General features: G+C 43.8%; 1 protein-coding gene across 1 annotated transcript; it reads right to left on the bottom strand.

The window, feature by feature from the left end:
* Positions 1-7,827: 7,827 nt before the first annotated feature.
* On the bottom strand, positions 7,828-17,426 carry rexo1 (REX1, RNA exonuclease 1 homolog). The gene is made up of 16 exons (XM_058390412.1): positions 17,071-17,426; positions 14,275-16,079; positions 13,966-14,067; positions 13,055-13,280; positions 12,798-12,946; positions 12,305-12,442; positions 11,961-12,105; positions 11,741-11,866; positions 11,051-11,188; positions 10,162-10,275; positions 9,968-10,041; positions 9,706-9,816; positions 9,089-9,204; positions 8,832-8,970; positions 8,597-8,717; positions 7,828-8,403 (listed from the first exon to the last, which is right to left on the bottom strand). The coding sequence occupies exons 1-16, from the start codon at positions 17,240-17,242 to the stop codon at positions 8,315-8,317; spliced, it is 3,765 nt and encodes a 1,254-aa protein (XP_058246395.1). The 5' UTR covers positions 17,243-17,426; the 3' UTR covers positions 7,828-8,314.
* Positions 17,427-19,356: the final 1,930 nt, after the last annotated feature.

Here is a 19,356-nt window from a genome sequence, read left to right as displayed (position 1 = left end):
AAAGTACCCATGTCATCCTTTAAGAAATAAAACACATTAATCCATCTGGTATAAAGAGACTGAAACACTCCAGGATGGTGACAGTAACTCCGCTTCATCACACCACCGTGATGCTTTTCCTCCATCATCACACCCTGTGTGTGTGTGTGTGTGTGTTTTATTCCTGACATTCTGCTGCATGTCTCTATTCCCACCTGTACAAAGTGCCATTTTCTGGCTAAGCACTTAAACCGGCTCAAACTGGATCATCTTCAGCGCAGCTCCAGAGTCTTAAACATGTAAATTCCACTAAAGCCTGATGAAACTGCACAGCTTAGGATGCTGCTGCCTTTCCCACGGGTGTGTGTGTGTGTGTGTGATGAAAAGGTTCCTCCCCCTTTCACCCATGAGCACTACAGCGGAGAGGAGAACCGAGAACACCAGAGCAGACCGTCCAACAGACCACACACTGCATCCTTTTCCTTTCAGTAAAGGAATTCTGAACGGAACACCGGATAGAGTGTGTGCAAAAGTTTGTACACCCTCTGGACAAAACAAATAAGACATAAGAAATAAGAAGTTCAAGTTGCGAATGAGCATCTACATACTTTATTATACTGATAAAAATTTCTTTTAGGTCTCATGCTACACAAGGGGGATGCAAACCTTTGCAAACTCTCATTACCCTGTACACTTCAGTTTTCTGTTCTTTTCTTTTTCCATCAATGGGGCGTACAAAGTTTTGCACACTTATGATTGTTTTTTTGTTTTTTATTTTTCCTTTTTTATTCATCCTTCTTCCTATTTGTCATCCGTGTGTTATCTTTTCCTTCACTGTCTGAATATCTTTATTCACATTTTCTTCTTCTCTTTAATCTTTTTTGCTTTTTTTTACAGTCTCATTTCTTTCTTTTATTTGTCTTTATCTTTCTTTTGCACTTTCATTTTTCTTTTTCACCCATGGGGGATTGTTTTCACCCATTGGGGGATCCTTTTACTTTTTTTCTGCTTCCTCTTATTTTTGCTCTTTTTTTCTCTATACATTTGTTTTCTTACTCACATTTTTATTTCTATTTTTTTTCTCATTTTTATTTTACTTAAAATTTTTTTTTTTAACTTTTTAGCTTTATTTTCCTAATTTCTTTTATTTCTTTTTTATTTTTTTACCATGCCATTTTGACCTCGGATGTTCACCTCATTTCTAACAATATTTAATTTTTTTTCTTTCTATTTTTCTTTCTTTATTGCTTGAATTTTCGCATCTTTTCTTACTATATTAATTTTTTCTTTTTTTTTCTGCTTTTCTGGCTTCTTCTTGTTTTAGTATCTCTCCTTTTCTCTTTTTTCCTCGCTTCTATTTTTCTTTTATCTTCTCTTTACCTCATACTCGTTTCTATCCTACACCTAAGGGGGGTACAAACTTTTGCATTCCACCCTAAACATATATATTTGTTTGGAAAATAAATTCATTTCTTTCCTCAGGTTCATTTCTTTGCTCGTATTCATCCCCTGTTCTTTTTCTGTTCCTCTGCTCCTCTGTGCAGTGTTCTTGCCTGTCAGTGTGTGTTAGTGTCAGAGGAAAGTAAGTCATTTAGAAGAGCTCGGGTGGCGCTAAGGCCCTGAACCCCGGTTAAAGCTCTCGGCTCAGAAGCCTTTGTCTCCTCGGCCCGTGGGATTAGCGCAGATTTGCTGCGAAGAAATAAAGCACTTATTTCATGCCACTTTCCCGATGAAACCTGGCCAAAGCTGTGTTGGCTTGGAGGATTAGGGCAGCACAAAGACGCTGCTTCTGTGTGACTCACCTCCCTGAAAACCGCTGCTACTAACCACCCCCACCCCGTCTCCACACGTCTTCACGTAACTCCACCCGTCTCCACGCATCTCCACCCGATCTCCATGCATCTCCACCCGATTCTGTACATCTCCACACATCTCGACCCCATCTCCATACATCTCCACACGATTCCACATATCTCCACCCTGTCTCCACGCATCTCCACCCCACCTCCATGCATCTCCATCCCATCTCAATGCATCTCCGCCCCGCCTCCACGCATCTCCACCTCGTCTCCACGCATCTCCACCCCATCTCCACACATCTCCAAACACCTCTACACATTTCCATCCTGTCTCCACACGTCCCCACACGATTCCACGTCTCCACCCCATTTCCACCCCGTCTCCACACATCTCCACGCCATTTCCAGAGGATTCCGCACGTCTCCACACATCTCCAAACATCTCCACACATCTCCAAACATCGCACATCTCCATCCCGTCTGCACACGTCTCCATACGAATCCACATGTCTGCACCCCATCTCCACACAATTCCACGTGTCCACACATCTCCACACATCTCCACAGGTCGCCACACATCTCCACACTAATCCACACATCTCCACCCCATCTCCACACATCTCCACCCCATCTCCAAACATCTCCACCCCATCTCCACACAACTCTGCCCCGTCTCCACACGATTCTGCATGTCTCCACCCAGACTTCACACAACTTCACCCTATCTCCAGACGATTCTGCACGTCTCCACCTCATCTCCACACATTACACGATTCTGTAGGTCTCCACACATCTCCATGCATCTCCACCCATCTCTGCACAATTCTGCACATCCCCACACGTCTCCACAAACCTCCACCCATCTCTACATATCTCCACACCATCTTCACATGTCTCCACACATCTCCACCCCATCTTCTCACATCTCCGCACATCTCCACAACATCTGCACACGATTCTGCATATCTCCAACCCATCTCCACCCTGTCTCCACACATCTCCACCTTATCCCCAAATGTCTCCACACCTCTCTACACATCTCCACACATCTCCACATGATCCCGCATGTCTCCACACGTATCCACAAATCTCCACCCCGTCTCCACACTTCACCACATGATTCTGCACATCTCCACATAACTCCACACATTTCCACCATCTCCACAGACATCAGCACATCTCCAATCGTTTCCACTTGTTTCCACACTTCTCCACACATTTTCATCCATCTCCACGTCTCCACCCATGTCCAAATATCTCTTCTCATCTCCACTCTGTCTCCATACTTCTTCACACCACCCCCACCTCATCTTCACCCAGTCTACATTTCTACATGACTCCACATATTCTCACATATCAACATCCATCTCCATTGTCTCAGTTTATCAGTTCTCTTTTACACTTCTTTCCAGGTCCTCTCTCCTTTCTTTCTTTTCTTCTTTTGCTTATTTTTCCTCTGCTTTCTACTACTTTCTTTTATATGTTTTTGGTTTCCTCGCCATTCTTCTTCTCTTCTCTTCTCTTCTCTTCTCTTCTCTTCTCTTCTCTTCTCTTCTCTTCTCTTCTCTTCTCTTCTCTTCACTCTCCTCTCCTGTTCTCACTTCTTCTGTTTTGCTCTTCTCTTCTCTTCTCTTCTCTTCTCTTCTCTTCTCTTCACACTTCTTCTCTTGTCTTTTCTTGTGTTCTCTTTAATCTTCTTCTCTTCTCTTCTCTTCTCTTCTCTTCTCTTCTCTTCTCTTCTCTTCTCTTCTCTTCTCTTCTCCTCTCCTCTCCTCATCTCTCATCTCCTCTCTTCTCTTCTCCAACTTCCTGCCGTTGACAGATGAACCCCAAAGCTTTTACCTACTGCACAGAGCCTCTCTCTGTCCAGACGCATGGTTCAGTTTTTCTCCAGCCCACGCACCCGTTTCAAGCTGACCACAGGAAGGAGGTGACCGTTTACACCAAACCATCACACTGAAGGCCATCGCTGCTCCGTTTAAACATCCTCCAGTTTATTTACATTCTCCTAACTGGATGTAGGCCTCCTAATTTCATTAGTGCAGAGTTTTAGAGCAGAGAGTTTAAGCTTCATGGGTTTAAGTCCCTCCTGCAGTTTAAAAGGCTTAAAGGGGATCTCGCTGAACACAGGAGGGGATTAAGCACTTTAAAGCACCGGGAAGGACCTGACGAGACGATGAGGGGCATGGGGGGTGGATATGGGGTAACCTGAACAGACACGATCTGATAAATCCTAGCCTGTCACACGATATATATATATATATATATATACACATGCACACACAACGAAAATAATAATTATGTCCTAATAAATGAAAAGACATTCCTTTTTTTTTTTTTTCAAGCATAAGCACACGTGCCGCCTTTTCTTGTAAGGATAACGCTAATGCTATCATCTTGTCAGACAATAAATAACGCTAATAACGCTAACACCAGGCACGCTCTGTCCTAAATGATACACATTCAATTTCATTTTCTTTAGCTAAAAAGCATAGCACAACAGCTTCAGATGCTAGCTCACATCCAGCAACCAAATCTTATTATTTTTATTTATCTTATTATACTTATTATTATTATTATTATTATTATTATAGTAGCCTTAACAGACATAACAAAATCACAACGTGTCGAAGACAAACACATGATAGACGCCTCCGAATTAGCCAACCCCTGCTAGTCTAGCTAGCAGGTGTGAAGTGTGTAAAATCAGTGTAAAGCTAGCGGAGCTCTGCAGCGAATCGTTTATCGACGAGGGCCATCTGAACCGATTTTAATATGCTTTAGATTGCTGATGAACTAGCGAGAGACTTAGACAAGCATTGAGAGAGGCTTCTGGCCTTTTAAGACGTCCCCTGTTGGTTTTTGTTTACCTCGCCTGTTTAACAGATGTTGGAGTCCGTAGCAGATCGAGCTCTCTTTTGATTCCTTTAATTACTCATCAATAGCTGAAATTTGTATTGACAAGTGGCTGTCAAGGGCTGAGCTTTGGAGCTGTCAGTTATCTGAGGAAGAGCTGCTTAGCTGTGAGGCCCTCACACACGCGCACCATCGATCCAGGCGCCGCACAATTGAGCAGCTCTCCGCCACTTCTGGAGTGGAGCAGGGGGGAACACGACGCTTCAACAGGGGGATCGATGGGGCTGGTTGGCCTTTGACCCTACATGGTGAGGGATCCAGACCGGCAGGACAGAGACAGACAGACAGACCGAGAGAGAGAGAGAGAGAGAGAGAGAGAGAGAAAACAATCAGAGATACTTTGAAAAGTCGGTCTGAAGGAGAGATTCAACTGAACTTATTACCAGTTTTTTCTTTTAGATGAACAAGCACTTGAGGCATCTCAGAGAGCGGAAATGGGTTTGATATCATCATTTACTTTGAAGGTACAAACATTTGTGTGGAAATGAAGAACTGTTTTTGTGTTTTCTTTGAACATTTCTATGAATATGTCGCCCACAGTAGGCTAGGGAACAACAGAAATACTTAAGAAACACTAGAAATTATAAAATATTAAAGTCCTGAGAGTCTACTTTCATATGAGCTTCGTATTAAGCACTACTGTGGAGTGGAACATGACAAAGACATTCAATCTTCAACATTGGACACCTGGGGGGAAAAAGAGTTAATTCAGCAAACACACACACACACACACACACACACACATTCTCCAGCAGCAGATAAACACACAGAGGTACAACTCTTCTGTCTTTAGTTACAAAGCACTGACACTGGAGACTCCTTTAGTAAATGTTATAAACACACCTAACAGAAGGCTCCTTCTAGAAGGAAATGGAAAATAGCAATTAGCCTAATATTAGGCTTAGATTAGTCCCATTCTCGGTTGTTACCATAGAAAGGATAATGTATTACAAGTGTGTTAATATAAATCTGAGATTTGAGGCACTGCTGGACTGTCAGAGCTGCTGTTAAAGGAAAATTAATCAACTTATGAAGAATCTAGAATCCAAGCAACACATTTCTCTCTCTCTCACACACTGTTTGAGTGACAGATCAATATTGGAAATGAGGTCTAATTAAAGTCAAGTTTGTAAAAGGATCTTGGGACGGTGTTAATGACTGACCCGAGGTCAGACTGATGCCACGGAAGGTTGCAAAAGTAATCAAGTAAAACGAGACACAGGAAATAAAAAGTTGGTTCTTGTTTAATTTCAGAAGTAGAACTATACTAGAGCTCATCACCACATCATCAGCAAAGAAGCACTGCCCCCACATCCTCATCTCGCCATCTCCAGCATCCGAAGGTGATCAGAGGATAAAGTGATCGAACCTGACGATGAAAAAGCGTTTAAGCCGCTCAGTCCCACATGTCTAAATCTCTCCATGCCCAGGAGGAGCATTGTGTGGATATTGATTCTGCTGTGGGAGCTTTTTTTAAATACCTGGTGTGTCCATGTGCGCATGTGTGTGTGTGTGTGTGTGTTGAAGGCCGCCGGATGATACCAAGGGTAAACACAGGGGCCCACAGAGCAGGGGGACACAATGGCTCTCAATCCCCCTCACACACCACTCGCTCCTTTATGCTTGCTGATAAAACAGCTGCTGAGTAAAAAGAGAGATCCCTGAGCTGGCATCTGCTGAAACTGGGAACACACACACACACACTTAACTAGAAACATAGAACCAGACTGCTGTTAAATATTGCTTTCTAAACTCTTCTAAAAACCCTAAGGTTTCTTTTCATAACATTAAAACAGAAAAAGTTCCACATGGAACCATTTGGAGAAGCAACCCGGTTCTGAAAGGCGACAAGAAAGAAAAACAAACCAGACAAAATCCGTTCGAGTTAAATCATTTAATAGGAAACCAAAAAAAATTGATACAAAACAGTTTTGTACAGCTTTATTTACAGCCTTTTTAACCTTTACGTATGTACAGAGTTGCATTATGGGCCGAGAAGGCGTGACCGTGTGTTAGCTCGTGTACTGTGTGACGGGGTGGACAGCGGATTAAAGACGAAAGCGATAAATGTCTTCATTAAGGGACGCCTTTACTTAAACGACATAAATGTGTGACACACACCGTCATGGCTAGAGCGTGGACAGAGACACACACTATAACACACGCCAAAGTGCTTTCAATGTCACGGCTATGAACAAAACCCTGAAACAGGAAGAATGTGTGTGTGTGGTTCTTAGGTCACGTTCACCCCCCCCGGGACAGCGGTCACAAAGTGTCACACGAGCCTGTTACCTGGTCATGCTTTGGCTCTGGTCAATAAGAGCGGCGGTCATATCAGGAGCCTCGAGCTTGTCTTCTGACTCACTTCATTAAATGATAATAAAGTTTAGTGCAAGCCTGTTTGATGTGTAAACACACCGGCAAATTCCGTGGCTTCATTCACCTCTCCAACACACACACACACCTTTCAGCATATGTTCACACATTAAACTGATGACCGATTTGATTTGAGCGACCACTCCATTCCATATAAACTACTCAAACGATTCCTCGACCAATCAGACAGTCGCTCGTGGTCCGATTTATCTGTTGTTCCATTATGGTAGCTTTGTCACTACTGTTAAAAATACTCAACAGGCCACGCCCACAAGTGCCTGACTCTATAACGATGTGCTCTTATTATTGGATACGATTTTGCATTTTCAGGTTACGTTTATACGCGAATAACTCCCGAATGTTGGCTGTATTTGACGCGCATTGAGAAGCTCCGAGCAGATGCTGAGCAGATGTTTGAGTCAGTAAGCCGTACAGGGGGGGGGCTGGGTGAACCTGACCAAAAGAACAAGGTTAGAAACTGATGAACCACGTTTAAACTTCGCTCGCTAAGTTCGTGTAGGGATTTAATCCAGTGCAACATAAAGCAGCAACCTCATCCCTTTTCCTGCACCATCGAAACTGACATGCAGACATCAAAAAAAAAAAAAATAAAAAAAATAAACACCACCCCGTCTTGAGGTGTTTTTCATGTTTAAACAAGGCTGTGAGAGAGAGACGACCTGAAAAGAAATGGCACGAGGTGCGTCGCCCGGTCCGTGTTGTATTGTGTGTGTGTGTTTTTTTTTTGGGGGGGTGGGGGTGGGGGGGACAACAACACACAGCAGCTCGAAGTGGGTGTTCCTTCAAGACCATAGCTGGGAATGTGGGCGTGTCTGAATCCATAAAAAGGAGATTCAACCTCGCTAGCATGAATTCACCTGACAGGATTTCTGGAATGCATTACTCTTTCGTTTTTTGCCGCTAAAACTTATTTCAGAAAACACAATCATGATATCACATTCATACATGGGCTCAAAGACACGCCCACCGATCCCCCTTTCCAGAAGAGGAAGCCGTTGATGGAGGCGGGATTCGCCTCGGGAAGTCCTTGTGTCGGATTAACAACCGAATCTGCACAAATCTCACGGTCAGCAGTGGCATCGTTCCTTCTTTCTCCTCTCTCTCTCCCCTTCTCTCTCTCTCTGGTGCAACAACCCAGCCAAGACGGCTTCACATGGCCTTTTCTCTCTGCGTGCTCAGTGCAGGATGTGATGGGAAAACAGGGACGTCCGTGAGGTCAGAGGTCATCTCTTGACTTTGGCGTCCTCTTTGATCTTCCAGATCATCAGCTCCATGCAGGCGGCGGCGTCCTCGCTGGAGTCGTGGCCCTCCGCTGAATGGAGAAAAAAAAAAATAAAAGAGATGAAGCCTGTTGCTAGGCAGCAAAGCAAAAACAACTGAGAAACCCAACCTGAGCTTGTTCTTTAGATTCAGTAGTGGACTAGAGTGGTGTTTAAGGAGCACTGGGAAGCTGTGCAAGTTCGTGTGAGAGGAGTGCGAGTGTGAGGAGATGGTGCAGCGCTCACCATTGTCCTGGATGATGCGTTTGAGGTGATCGGCCATGATGTTGCGCAGGGCGCGTTTGTATGGCAGGCCGAGGCGGTGAGGGAAGACTACAGCTGTGTCCACGATGGTGCTGTGCAGCAGCTGAGAAAATACACACACACACACAAAATATCAGACAATAAGGTAAATGTAAATATGTGCTGTGTGTGTATGTTAGTATCATGTTTATCTATGGTGTGTGTGTGTGTGTGGTACCTTAAGGGCAAAGAGATCACTCTCCAAGCTGTGGCCAATCAGGATGGACTCTGCGCTGAACATGTTCAGTAAGACGGCCTGCACGTCTCTCAGCCTCATGGTGGCACTCTCAAGATCCTCCTCTGTCACACCAGAGAACCTGAACACACACACAGACACAGAGAGTAAATATACTGTATCATAGCCATTTTGCTTAAACAACTGATAAATCCCAGGAAATAAACACACACACACAGACACATTATAAACTCTTTTACCGTGTGTTATAGTCCACCACTTTGCTCTCTGGCTTTACAAACGTGTCGTAGATCACTTTCAGGTCAGAGTTAATGACCGTCACCCTGGTCAGCTCCAAACCCTGCTTTGTGTAGCACTAGGGAGAAAAATAAAACACACCTTTGAACCACATAAGAGAGTGAGTGTGTGTGTGTTTTATAGACACGTTCTTAATCTTCTACTCCACAATATGCCTCATATCTGTATGTATACACTATATGGTTGTGCATTGATTACTTTGTGTGTGTGTGTGTGTGTGTGTGCAGTAAGCTCGCTCTTAATCTTCTAATCCACAATATCCCTCATCTCTGTGTATATACACTACATGCTTGTGTGTTGATGAATTTTGTGTGTGTTACAATCTCGCTCTTAATCTCATAGTCTACAATATGCCTCATATCTGTATGTATACACTATATGGTTGTGCATTGATTACTTTGTGTGTGTGTGTGTGTGTGTGTGTGTGTTATAAGCTTGTTCTTAATCTTCTAGTCCACAATATGCCTCATATCTGTATGTATACACTATATGGTTCTATTGATGTATTTAGACGTGTGTGTGTGTGTATGTGTGAGTGTGTGTGAGTGTGTGTGCTCACCATCTCACAGTCCAGAGCGTACACTCCGGCGTTTCCGTCAGATGACAAGGGTTTGCTGAATGTCTTTACATATCCGTCTAAAGACTCCTTACGGGCGTCTTGTACGTGTTGCTAAAAAAACAAAAATACAAAAAACCAAGAACGACAGACGATTCAAAACAACAATCTAATAAAAGTGACGGTGCTTTCCTGTGGTCAGAGTGAGAAAGGAAGTGGACAGAGTGTGGGGTCTGGACCCGGAGCACAGGTTCCGAAGACTTACTTTAGCCACCTGACATCCGGGAGAACCGACAGCACCCGAGCAGCAGCTGTACTGCGTCTCCCAGCCTCCAGATACTGTCACACACACACACACACACACACACCAAAAAAAAGAAAGAAATGGAGCTACAAACCTCCTTCATATATTTTGCATCTTTCCCCCATTTCCTCTTTCACACAGAAACATTTTCTTACCCTTGTATCTGCGTAATCTGCCCCAGTGGTGGTTACACTCCTCTTTGCGGACGCAGCTGCCGTTGGTGTTGACCTTGTACTCGGCTCCGCACCGGCAGCACACCTTAGAGAAGGCTGAGAAAACATGCAAGAAAAATAAAATTTCTTTTAAAAGACAATAATAAAGTGCTGGCCAAAATTTTATTTTTTCTGTAACATACTTTGTGTAAGAAACTCATTTAGTAAACTTTAAACCACGTTTTGAAAACTTTACTTAAGATGGATGGGTGGGTGTAAATGAGGAAACGACTCTTTTGTCATTTTAAATTATTAAAATTATTTTTTCATTACATAAATGATCTCATATACGCTAAATGCCCAACTTGCAACCCGTAGACACAGAAAGGAAAAACAGACAGCAGACCCAGAAACAGTGAGAGCTCAGAGCCTGGAGGCAAAAACAACATCGCCATCTAGTGGTGGAATAACTGCTGAGTGAGAAAGAACATAAAAGTAAAAAAGAAAACGAAGAGTGACAACAGGAAGTGGATAGAAAAGTGGACAGAGTGAGAAGGAAGTGGACAAAGCAAGAAAGGAAATGAGAAAGTAAGTGGACATATTAGGAAAGGAAGTGGACAGAATGTGAAAGGAAATGAGACAGAAAGTGGACACAATGAGAAATGAAGTGGGCAGAGTGAAAGGAAATGAGAAGGAAAGTGGACATGATAAGAAAGGAAGTGGACAGAGCAAGGGAGTGATTGCGAAAGGACGTAAGCAACAAAGTGAGGGAAAAAAGTGGAAAAAAAGTGCTGAATTCATCAAAGGTTTTCTCAGTTCACGCTCTGTCCATTTATTCATCCATCCCTCCATCCATCCATCAATCAACAAAAGAGCACATAAAGGTTCTCACGGTCTTGGTTTTTCTTCTCAGGAGCGTTATAGATGATGGCATGACCCAGGTGCTCAGGATGAGGTCTTGGGTAACCGTGTTCCTGCAGCTGCTCCTCAGTCAAAACGTACGCTTTCAGTTTCTGGTAGAGAACTGCACCTGCAGAACACACACACACACACAAAGACTCTAAACATATCCATTACTACAAATCAAATATAACTTAAAGGTGCAGTTTGTAACATTTCATCTCAACCTGTAAAAATTTTTTTTTAAATATATAATAATAATAATAATAATAATAATAATAATAATAATAATAATAATTTTTCATTCAATTAAATGAAAAATTATTATTATTATTATTATTATTATTATTATTATTTTCAATAATATCCAGATCCTGGTATTCACAACAGTTAATCCATGCATACTGTTCAAATTTTTCTGGCCCAGAAATGCTCCCTAGACTTGACCGCTCTGCTCCTTTTCATTAAAGTTCAACCCAATCACACATTTTAATCGAGGAGGTAAATCAGGTCAGGTGGGTCAGCTGGGGGTTAAAGTTAAATGCTAATAACTATGAAAAAATGACAAACCGCTCCTTTAAATTTAGTAAAACTAGTTCTTGAACTGGCCTGTTAATGGTTACTTGATGTAACAGTGTCTAAAAACTGCAGATGACTCGGTCAGAGCAAAAGCTTTAGCTACCTTTGAGCTGTACATCCTGCTGTTTGCCCGTGCGGTTGACGGTGTAGCTGGTCGTCGCTGCCAGTCGGCCGCCCAGAACTCCCTCGTGAGACTGAGACTTCCTGTTCACAGACACGGGCGACTTCTCTGAAGAGGAACGACACAAAGAATGTTTGTGAAATGCTTGTGGTAAGTAAAGACATAAGCAAAGGTGTTGAGACGGAGACGGTACGAGTCGTACTGGTGGACGGGGAGGCAGCCAGCCGGGGCGGAGCTGCAGGGGTTGCGCTCTTGCTGCGCAGTTTCTTCAGCACGTTCACGGCGACGTTCAGGTAGATGTTTTTACTGCTGCTGCGCTCATACACCTGCTTCTCCTCTTCCAGAGCCTGGAGGAACGAACACACACACACACCTCCAGTTAACATCATCTTGAGCTTCATATAATATTTCAGATACTGTATATAAATCTATATAAATTCCTCATGAGGTTCTCTCTAAACATTTAAGAGACAAAAACTGGTCATGTGACCGAGAACGTGGCGTGAGGTCCGAGCTTCATGCCGTTCACACGTAATAAAAACTCACCGTCTGAAAAGCGACGTCCTCCGACGGACAGAACTTGAGACATTCGTCGATGAAGACATTGAGGTAGCGCTGCCGTATGTTAGTGGGCACTTTCGCTCCGAACTCAGTGGGAATGACTGGCCGCTTCACAGAAGTGCTCTGTACCAGTTGGAGAGAGGGGGAGAAAGAGAGGGAGGGAGAGAGAGGGAGAAAAAGAGAGAGGGAGAGAGAAATGGAGAGAGAGAAAGGGAGAGAGAGAGGGGCAGAAAGAGAGAGAGAGGAACAGAGAAACAGAGAGAGGGAGAGGAACAGAGAGAAACAGAGAAAGAGAGAGATAGGGAAAGAGAGAGGAAAAGCAGACAAATGATACAGCACTGTGTTAGAAGACATTATGTTCAGACTTTTTTTTGTTGTTCGAAAGGCTGTTCAGAAAAATAAATTAAAAATAAATAAATAAATAAATAAAAATAAACTATGATCAGGCGTTTGAGTTGCGCTGCTGTGTGTCTGACACCTTGAGTGTAGGAGTGTGTGCCACTCTCCTCTGCGACGTAGTGGACACAGTTTTGGACAACATGGCGGCCGACGTGTGCGCTTTGATTGACGACTGATCCGGAGCCGATCTGCTGGGTGATAAGACACTGCGCTGCGACTCTGACAGAACTACACAACACACACACACACACACACAATAAAGAATGGGTCATTATATCCCTTACAACACATTCTATAACATCTAAACTCAATTTAATTACACTAATCACTTTTTACCGGGTTTTTTAGCTGAGACGAGGGCGGGGTTCGGGCGGTGCATCACTCTGCGTTTCTCCCCCGATGCTGCACCGCAGGACAGAGGACGTGACGCCGGGGCTGCGTCCTTGGTGGACGCGGCCAGCTGTGCCGCTTGCTGCTGAGCGATCTGCATGCGCTGATAACACATCTCCTGAGCGGTCAGTCTGCGCTGGGGCTTGGGCAAGACGTTCAGCGACGTCTCCGTCTATCGGAAAAGCGAGGAATCGATAACTGAGTCGTATATAAAGAGATACGGCAACATTTTATCAACCTTATATCCATTTACTTACTTTTAATCAGCTGATGAAGATAAATAAATAAACACAGAAAACAGGTGGACAGATGTTATGATTCGATTGGCTCTTGTTGTTGTGTCCATGTCGATGATTGAGTGTCTTTGTCATGTCCCACTCCACAGTGGAGGTTAATATGAAGCTCATATGAAAGTAGACACTCAGGACTTTAAGAATTTGGAGTGTTTTATAAGTATTTCTGCTTTTCTCTAGCCTACTAAGGGTAATGTATTCATAGAAAAGTTCCCAAAAAACAAAAACTGGTTAATTTATTCCACAGAAATGTTTGAAGTAACTGTTGATATCGAACCCATTTCTGCTCTCTGAGACGCTCCGAGTGCTTGTTCATCTAAAAAGCGCCTAAACTCTGATCTTCAACCAGTAAAATTCTGTGTAAGGTTCTCCAACAGAGGGAAAAACACACGTCTAAAACACACTGACTCATTTTAGATCAGACTCACAGCCAGAACATCATTCGTTTGTTTACTCTGATCGAAAATGTCTCATGAGTTGATTTATATAACGGGATTAACGCAAGATATAATCTCTGTGCTGTTTTTTGTCCCACTGAGAGAAAAAAAACAGCTCGACACTCACGCTTCCTTTGGCTTTGAAATGTGAAACTCTCTTCTTCTGGCCGGGGACGAGTGTGGTTAAAGTGCTCTGTGCTTCTTGATCTTCCTCCTTCTCTTTAGGAGGCTGAAACACACACACACACACACACAGAGAGAACAAAACTGAAAACACAGCGAGATTAAAAACAAAACAAAAGCAAAAAAAAAAAAAAAACCCAGCATAATTCCACTTCATGGTTTCGGTTTGAACTTCCTCTGAACCGACCCCAGAACTGCGGCACGCTAACAAATGCAGTAACTAGCTAATTAACATGGGCGTGTAGCTCGATACCTGTTTAGCTTGCCGTCCTTTGTCTTCCGTTTTCACATATTTGGACTCGTTGAAGATCCTGAGGCACTCCTCCATAGGATCTGAGTCGTACTCGACATCCTCCTGAAGTATAGAAAAGTCTGCGGCATCATCAGCATAGTCACCTTCATCATCATTATCATCATAATTGTGTGCATCATCTTCATCCCCAGGCCCAATGTCGTCCTCGGAAGACGTCTCTGTGGCGTCGGACGCTTTCCTCTTGTTTACCACGCTGCCACGTTTGAACGCCGAAGCGGACTTCCTGACCACCCGCTCGTCTTCCTCGTCCTCCACGTCCTCTTCCTCGGGGCTCTCGTCTCCAAACAGGTCGGCGTGACTCAGAGAGCGCGGCTTGGCCTTCGCAGATTTGCTGTCCTTCTTCTCCAGAGATGAGCTCCTCTTCTTGTTCTTGTCTTTGCTGCTGATGCTGATGGCACTGCTGCTGCTGCTGCTTTTCTTTCTGTCCTTCTCTCTGCTGTCTGTTCTCCCGTTTTTCTGTTCCTTGTACTTGGCTTTGTCTAACCTGGGCTTCTTAGCCTCGCTGAGATTTCGCTCCTTATCTCCGTGGCCCTGTTCTCCTTTCTTCTTGTCCGGAGGCTTTTTGCTTTTCCCGTCTTTCCATTTCAGTTCTTTCCCTCCTTTTTCTGCCTCTTTGGACTTGATCTTCTCTCCATGGCTCTTCTCCTTCTTCCCGCCATCCTGACTCGGCTTCTTGGACATCTTCTCTACACAGCTGCTTCCTTTCTTGTCTTTGTGGCTGCTGCTCTTCTTGACAGACTCTGTAATCCCTTTCCTCGCCGTTTTGTCGCTCTGAGGTGTCGCTTTCTTCAACTGGATGCTGTTCTTGGTGCACTTTTTATCCACTTTGTCGTCCGGCTGCTCGAAATCGAGAGGCTCGAAGCCGTCAGATTCATTGTCGTCGATCGGGAATTCCTGAGCCAGCGTCTGTCTGCTGGCTGACATTTCTCTAGATTTCCTTTTTTCGTCGTCCATCAAGTCGCCGCTGCTTTTCCGCCTCTGCAGGCGGCTCACGGGCGTAGGGCGATACTCGTTTCCGGAACTTTCTTCGTCGGATCCGAAGTCGGCCGTGTACTTTTGGGGTTCACCCGGAAGCTGTCTCGGCTTCTTCGCCACAGGGACATATTCCTCGTCTGTGCTATGCTTGTGCCATCCGGTGTGACCTCTTTTCCTCCCATCTCCCTCCGTCCCCATGTCTTTCATGCCCTTGGCGCCCGGTTTAGCAGAAAAGTTGGACATTGGATCGTATTCCATGTCCGTGGGCGGTCTCAAATTGTCCAGCGTGTACTTATTCTTTGAGGATGACGAGCACGTGGAGGAGATGCGGGACGTCGGAGCGGGTGCCGATTTTTTCACCGCTGCTCTGGAGACGGCCGTAGGGACATACTCCATGGAGTTAGTGTGGCTGCTGCTGTTGCTCTCCGAGTCCAGCGTGTATTTACTAGAGCGAGGAGTCGGGTTGTACTCGGACGTCTGGCTCATCTGATAACTCCCCGGATCGTAAGGGCTATGCAACGACGCAGCAGCAACCGTCTGCCTGCTGTAACCCGCTTTAATAGAGCTGTTTGCAGGATCGTATCCCTGCTCGCCCATCCGAGACAGCTTCTTCTTCTCCTTCTCCATTTCGCTCTGGACGGCTTCGATGGCCCGGTTAACCAGCTCCAGCTCCGTGGGTCCTGGATCCAGCACTGGGCTCGACTGGGGTTCGGCATTGTATTGCTCTCCGGGTCGGACCACCTCAGGGTTAAACGGATCATAGCCTTGGTCTGCACAGAAGAGACGAAACACGACACGCAATTAGACAGTGTTTTTTTCTTCTTCACACTCAATTTAGGTGCAAAGTAATATTGGAAATTTAAAATAATTGTGGCTAGGACAAAAGAGAACGGCCAGAGGAGGCGATGTGAAATATATCTAAATAAATACTCTGCATAACAGTGAACATAAAAGCATCTCAAAACACACAACCTCCACAAAAACCAAAGGCAAACAACAGGAACTTAAACCGGGCACGGATTCACGGAAATCATCCAAATCAGGAAAATGACATCTGCTCTTGTATCAGTCACGTGATTGGCTGAACTTCAAACGTTAACTATATTTATCCTTGCATAAGCTTTCTTCCTGTGAAGATCATCTGGGGTAAAGGCCAGTTTTAAAAAAAAGTCAGTCAAGTTCATGTCAAGTTTGAGGAAACGGATTTTTTTTTGACACTGGAGGAGTCTGTTTCATTTCAGCAATTTTAATGAATTGCAACAGAAAGCAGAGGGAAAGTTTACATAACAAGAGTGAGTCTTTACAGGAGACAGAGACAGCGGGCACAATTCATGTCAAACGTTGACCCTCAGCTTTAAAAATGAAAAAAATAAATAAAAAATAAACACACAGACTCGACTGAGACGAAGATTTCATCTGATATGTTGAAGAACATCTGGAAATAAAGCTGCATTATGGTAGTATTCGTGCAGCTGTGATTTAAAGCGTCCGAGCTCGAGTTGCTGATGAGAGGGAATGAAACTTGGCTTGATTAAAGCTCCTTTGCTATTTAGTGAACGGATATAACCTACATTTGAAATGGGTCAGTTACAGAGAATATAGTGAGTTGTGCACAAGCTCTTGGGTTTCATGCACGTACAACCTAGAGGTAGAAGTGTATATATACACACACAGGAAGGCGAACAAAAACAGGATGCATCATGACCTGACCTCACACTAATACATCAGCTCAAAGAGGTAAATAAACCAAACGCAGTTCACCGTTCGAGTCAGATGTCCCCTCTTTAGCCTTCCTGAGCTCATACACTCCAGCGGATGCTCTTTGTCTGCTGTTGCTGTGTCTGAAGTGGCAGTACGGTCTGTTACAGCCGTCACTACCTCCAGTATAAAACGGGCAATCAAGCCCACGGAATAAACCGGTGGACCTCAGCATGGTCACGCTGAGACGTTTTCATAACCACGCTCATTCAAACGGGGGGTTTATTCAGCAGCAAATAGTTCCACTTTAGTTTCGAGTTTGCTGGGGCTTTGCGTATCTTTTTTGAACCCCGCTGCTTTCTTTCCCGAGCTTGCTTTCTTTCTTACACCAAAGCTTCCTAGTGCGCCGCCATGTTGAATCGGACGGCTTCGAATATAAGCGCGGGTTAGAGGGGTAGTGCACAAGGGGTTAGGGTTGACGCCATTACTGGTGTACCCTATGTAGGACTCTTATGAAGGGAGTCAAGTGGGATTTTAAAAACCGCCCCGTTAAAGGCCCCGGGCCGTACTGTTTTTAGTACGCCGTGGCGGTTGCCTGCTTCGAAGTAAGCTAAATTAACTCCGCTAAGAAGTTTGCAAACGCTTCCCAGCTGCATGCAAATGCGTTTACTGCTTAAAAACTAGGCCTCTTAACGCCACATCCTGGGCTTTTCCACTTTACAAAAAAGTCAAATGTACACGTATTAGTGTGAGAAAAGTTTTATTAGCCCAAATATAGAGGGGGTGTGTGTGTATGTATATCTATATATCAAGACCCCCCCCCCCCCCCGGTATGCGTGTTATTGAGACGAAACCCAAATCTCCACTAACATTTAAAAAAACGTTAGTTTGTGTAAAAAGAGTAAAAGGAGACAACAGAACTTTATTTCCAAAAGTACAAATGAGATTTTCCATCACAGGACACAGTTCATTTCCAAATTTCAAAGAGGTCCATAGGAGTCCATGTTTCTCACGAGAGCCAACCCCTTACCACAGATCCTTCATGGTGTAATAGAGCCATTATTATTACCACGCTCAGATACCAAACCACGACACTCCCATCCTTGGTCCAGAGAGAACCTTGGAGTCCTTTCCTTGCAGGTTCTCTAAAACTCAAAATAAAAAAACAGCCCTTCTCCAGTCGAAGATGTTGGAGTAAAGAAAGCACCAACTGTTTAAGATCGTTCAGGCAGGGTTGGGAAGCAATGCACCAAATTAGTCGGACATGCAGATAGTTCTATCAGTGCAATGTCTTTGTAGATTCAGGCTACAAAAGCTTTGTTCACCTGGAGCATATCTAGCTTAAATGGTTTGTCAGTTTTCTTTTCCAATATTTTATCCAATTTGTCAGTTGGACTCAATGTGCAACAAGCTTTGCATTTGTAAGAAAGAAATTTAAATGACAAAACTTCAGTGAAAGTGAGCCAAGTACATTTTCTCCCTGATTTTTTAAATTTAGCCCTCACCAAGATTGGAGAACTGCTATAACATTACCTGGGTTCTCCACTACACCATCATGCACTAGACTTTTTTTAAACACTTTCACCTAAAATTCTATGGTAATTCTTGTCCAATTTCTTTTTGTAACATTTATTTCTAAGAAATGTACTTTTAAGTAAGCCCAAAGCCACTACAGATCCTTACAAAACCCACACAAAATGTGAAACTAAATGGAAATTAGGCCAGTTGTAACCTAGTAAATTAAACCTAAACACCACACAATTGGCTTACACCCATTTTCCTTGCTGTTGGTAGTTTATACACCTACTAGAGAGATGCACGTTTATACAAGCTCACCATAGCAGTATATTACAAACAGCATGCCAGACACCACCACAAAGAAAGTCTAACTGTTGACTTCACTCCCTTTTATAAAACATTCACACCTGCAACCAGTCAAGAGCAGATTGATGCCTAACGAGGGGTGTGTCCAGTTTAATGAGTCTAATTCACATTGCCTGATGTCAAATTAACACTTTGGCGTTTGGTTTTTATGTCTGTCTATCTATCTGTCTGTCTGTCTATCTATCTATCTATCTATCTATCTATCTATCTATCTATCTATCTATCTATCCATCCATCCGTCTGTCTATAACATGCTTCCATCCCTGTATTGAGAATAAAGACTTCATTAATGGAAGAAATAAAGAGAAGGGAAAATGGATATATAAATGGATCATGGGTTATGATTTCCACCACCGTAATGCAATGAAAAAACATGGATGGTATATATGAGAAACAAAAGTTATTACCGTAGTGATACTGTAAGACCTGTAGGGAGCCATACTGCACATCGCACTAGGTAACTAC

Source organism: Hemibagrus wyckioides, linkage group LG05 (assembly GCF_019097595.1).
Source record: "Hemibagrus wyckioides isolate EC202008001 linkage group LG05, SWU_Hwy_1.0, whole genome shotgun sequence".
Taxonomy (NCBI): domain Eukaryota; kingdom Metazoa; phylum Chordata; class Actinopteri; order Siluriformes; family Bagridae; genus Hemibagrus; species Hemibagrus wyckioides.
This window is presented reverse-complemented; position numbering and strand designations above follow the sequence as displayed.

What these genes read in the sequence shown, in the direction of transcription:
- rexo1 (XM_058390412.1), bottom strand. Translation starts at nt 17,242, where the DNA reads ATGCTGAGGTCCACCGGTTTATTCCGTGGGCTTGATTGCCCGTTTTAT. An exon ending in ATTTCAAAGCCAAAGGAAGC is followed by an intron (nt 13,281 to 13,965) that starts GTGAGTGTCGAG and finishes CTTTTCCGATAG; the next exon opens with ACGGAGACGTCGCTGAACGT. An exon ending in CCGGATGTCAGGTGGCTAAA is followed by an intron (nt 9,817 to 9,967) that starts GTAAGTCTTCGG and finishes TTGTTTTTTTAG; the next exon opens with CAACACGTACAAGACGCCCG.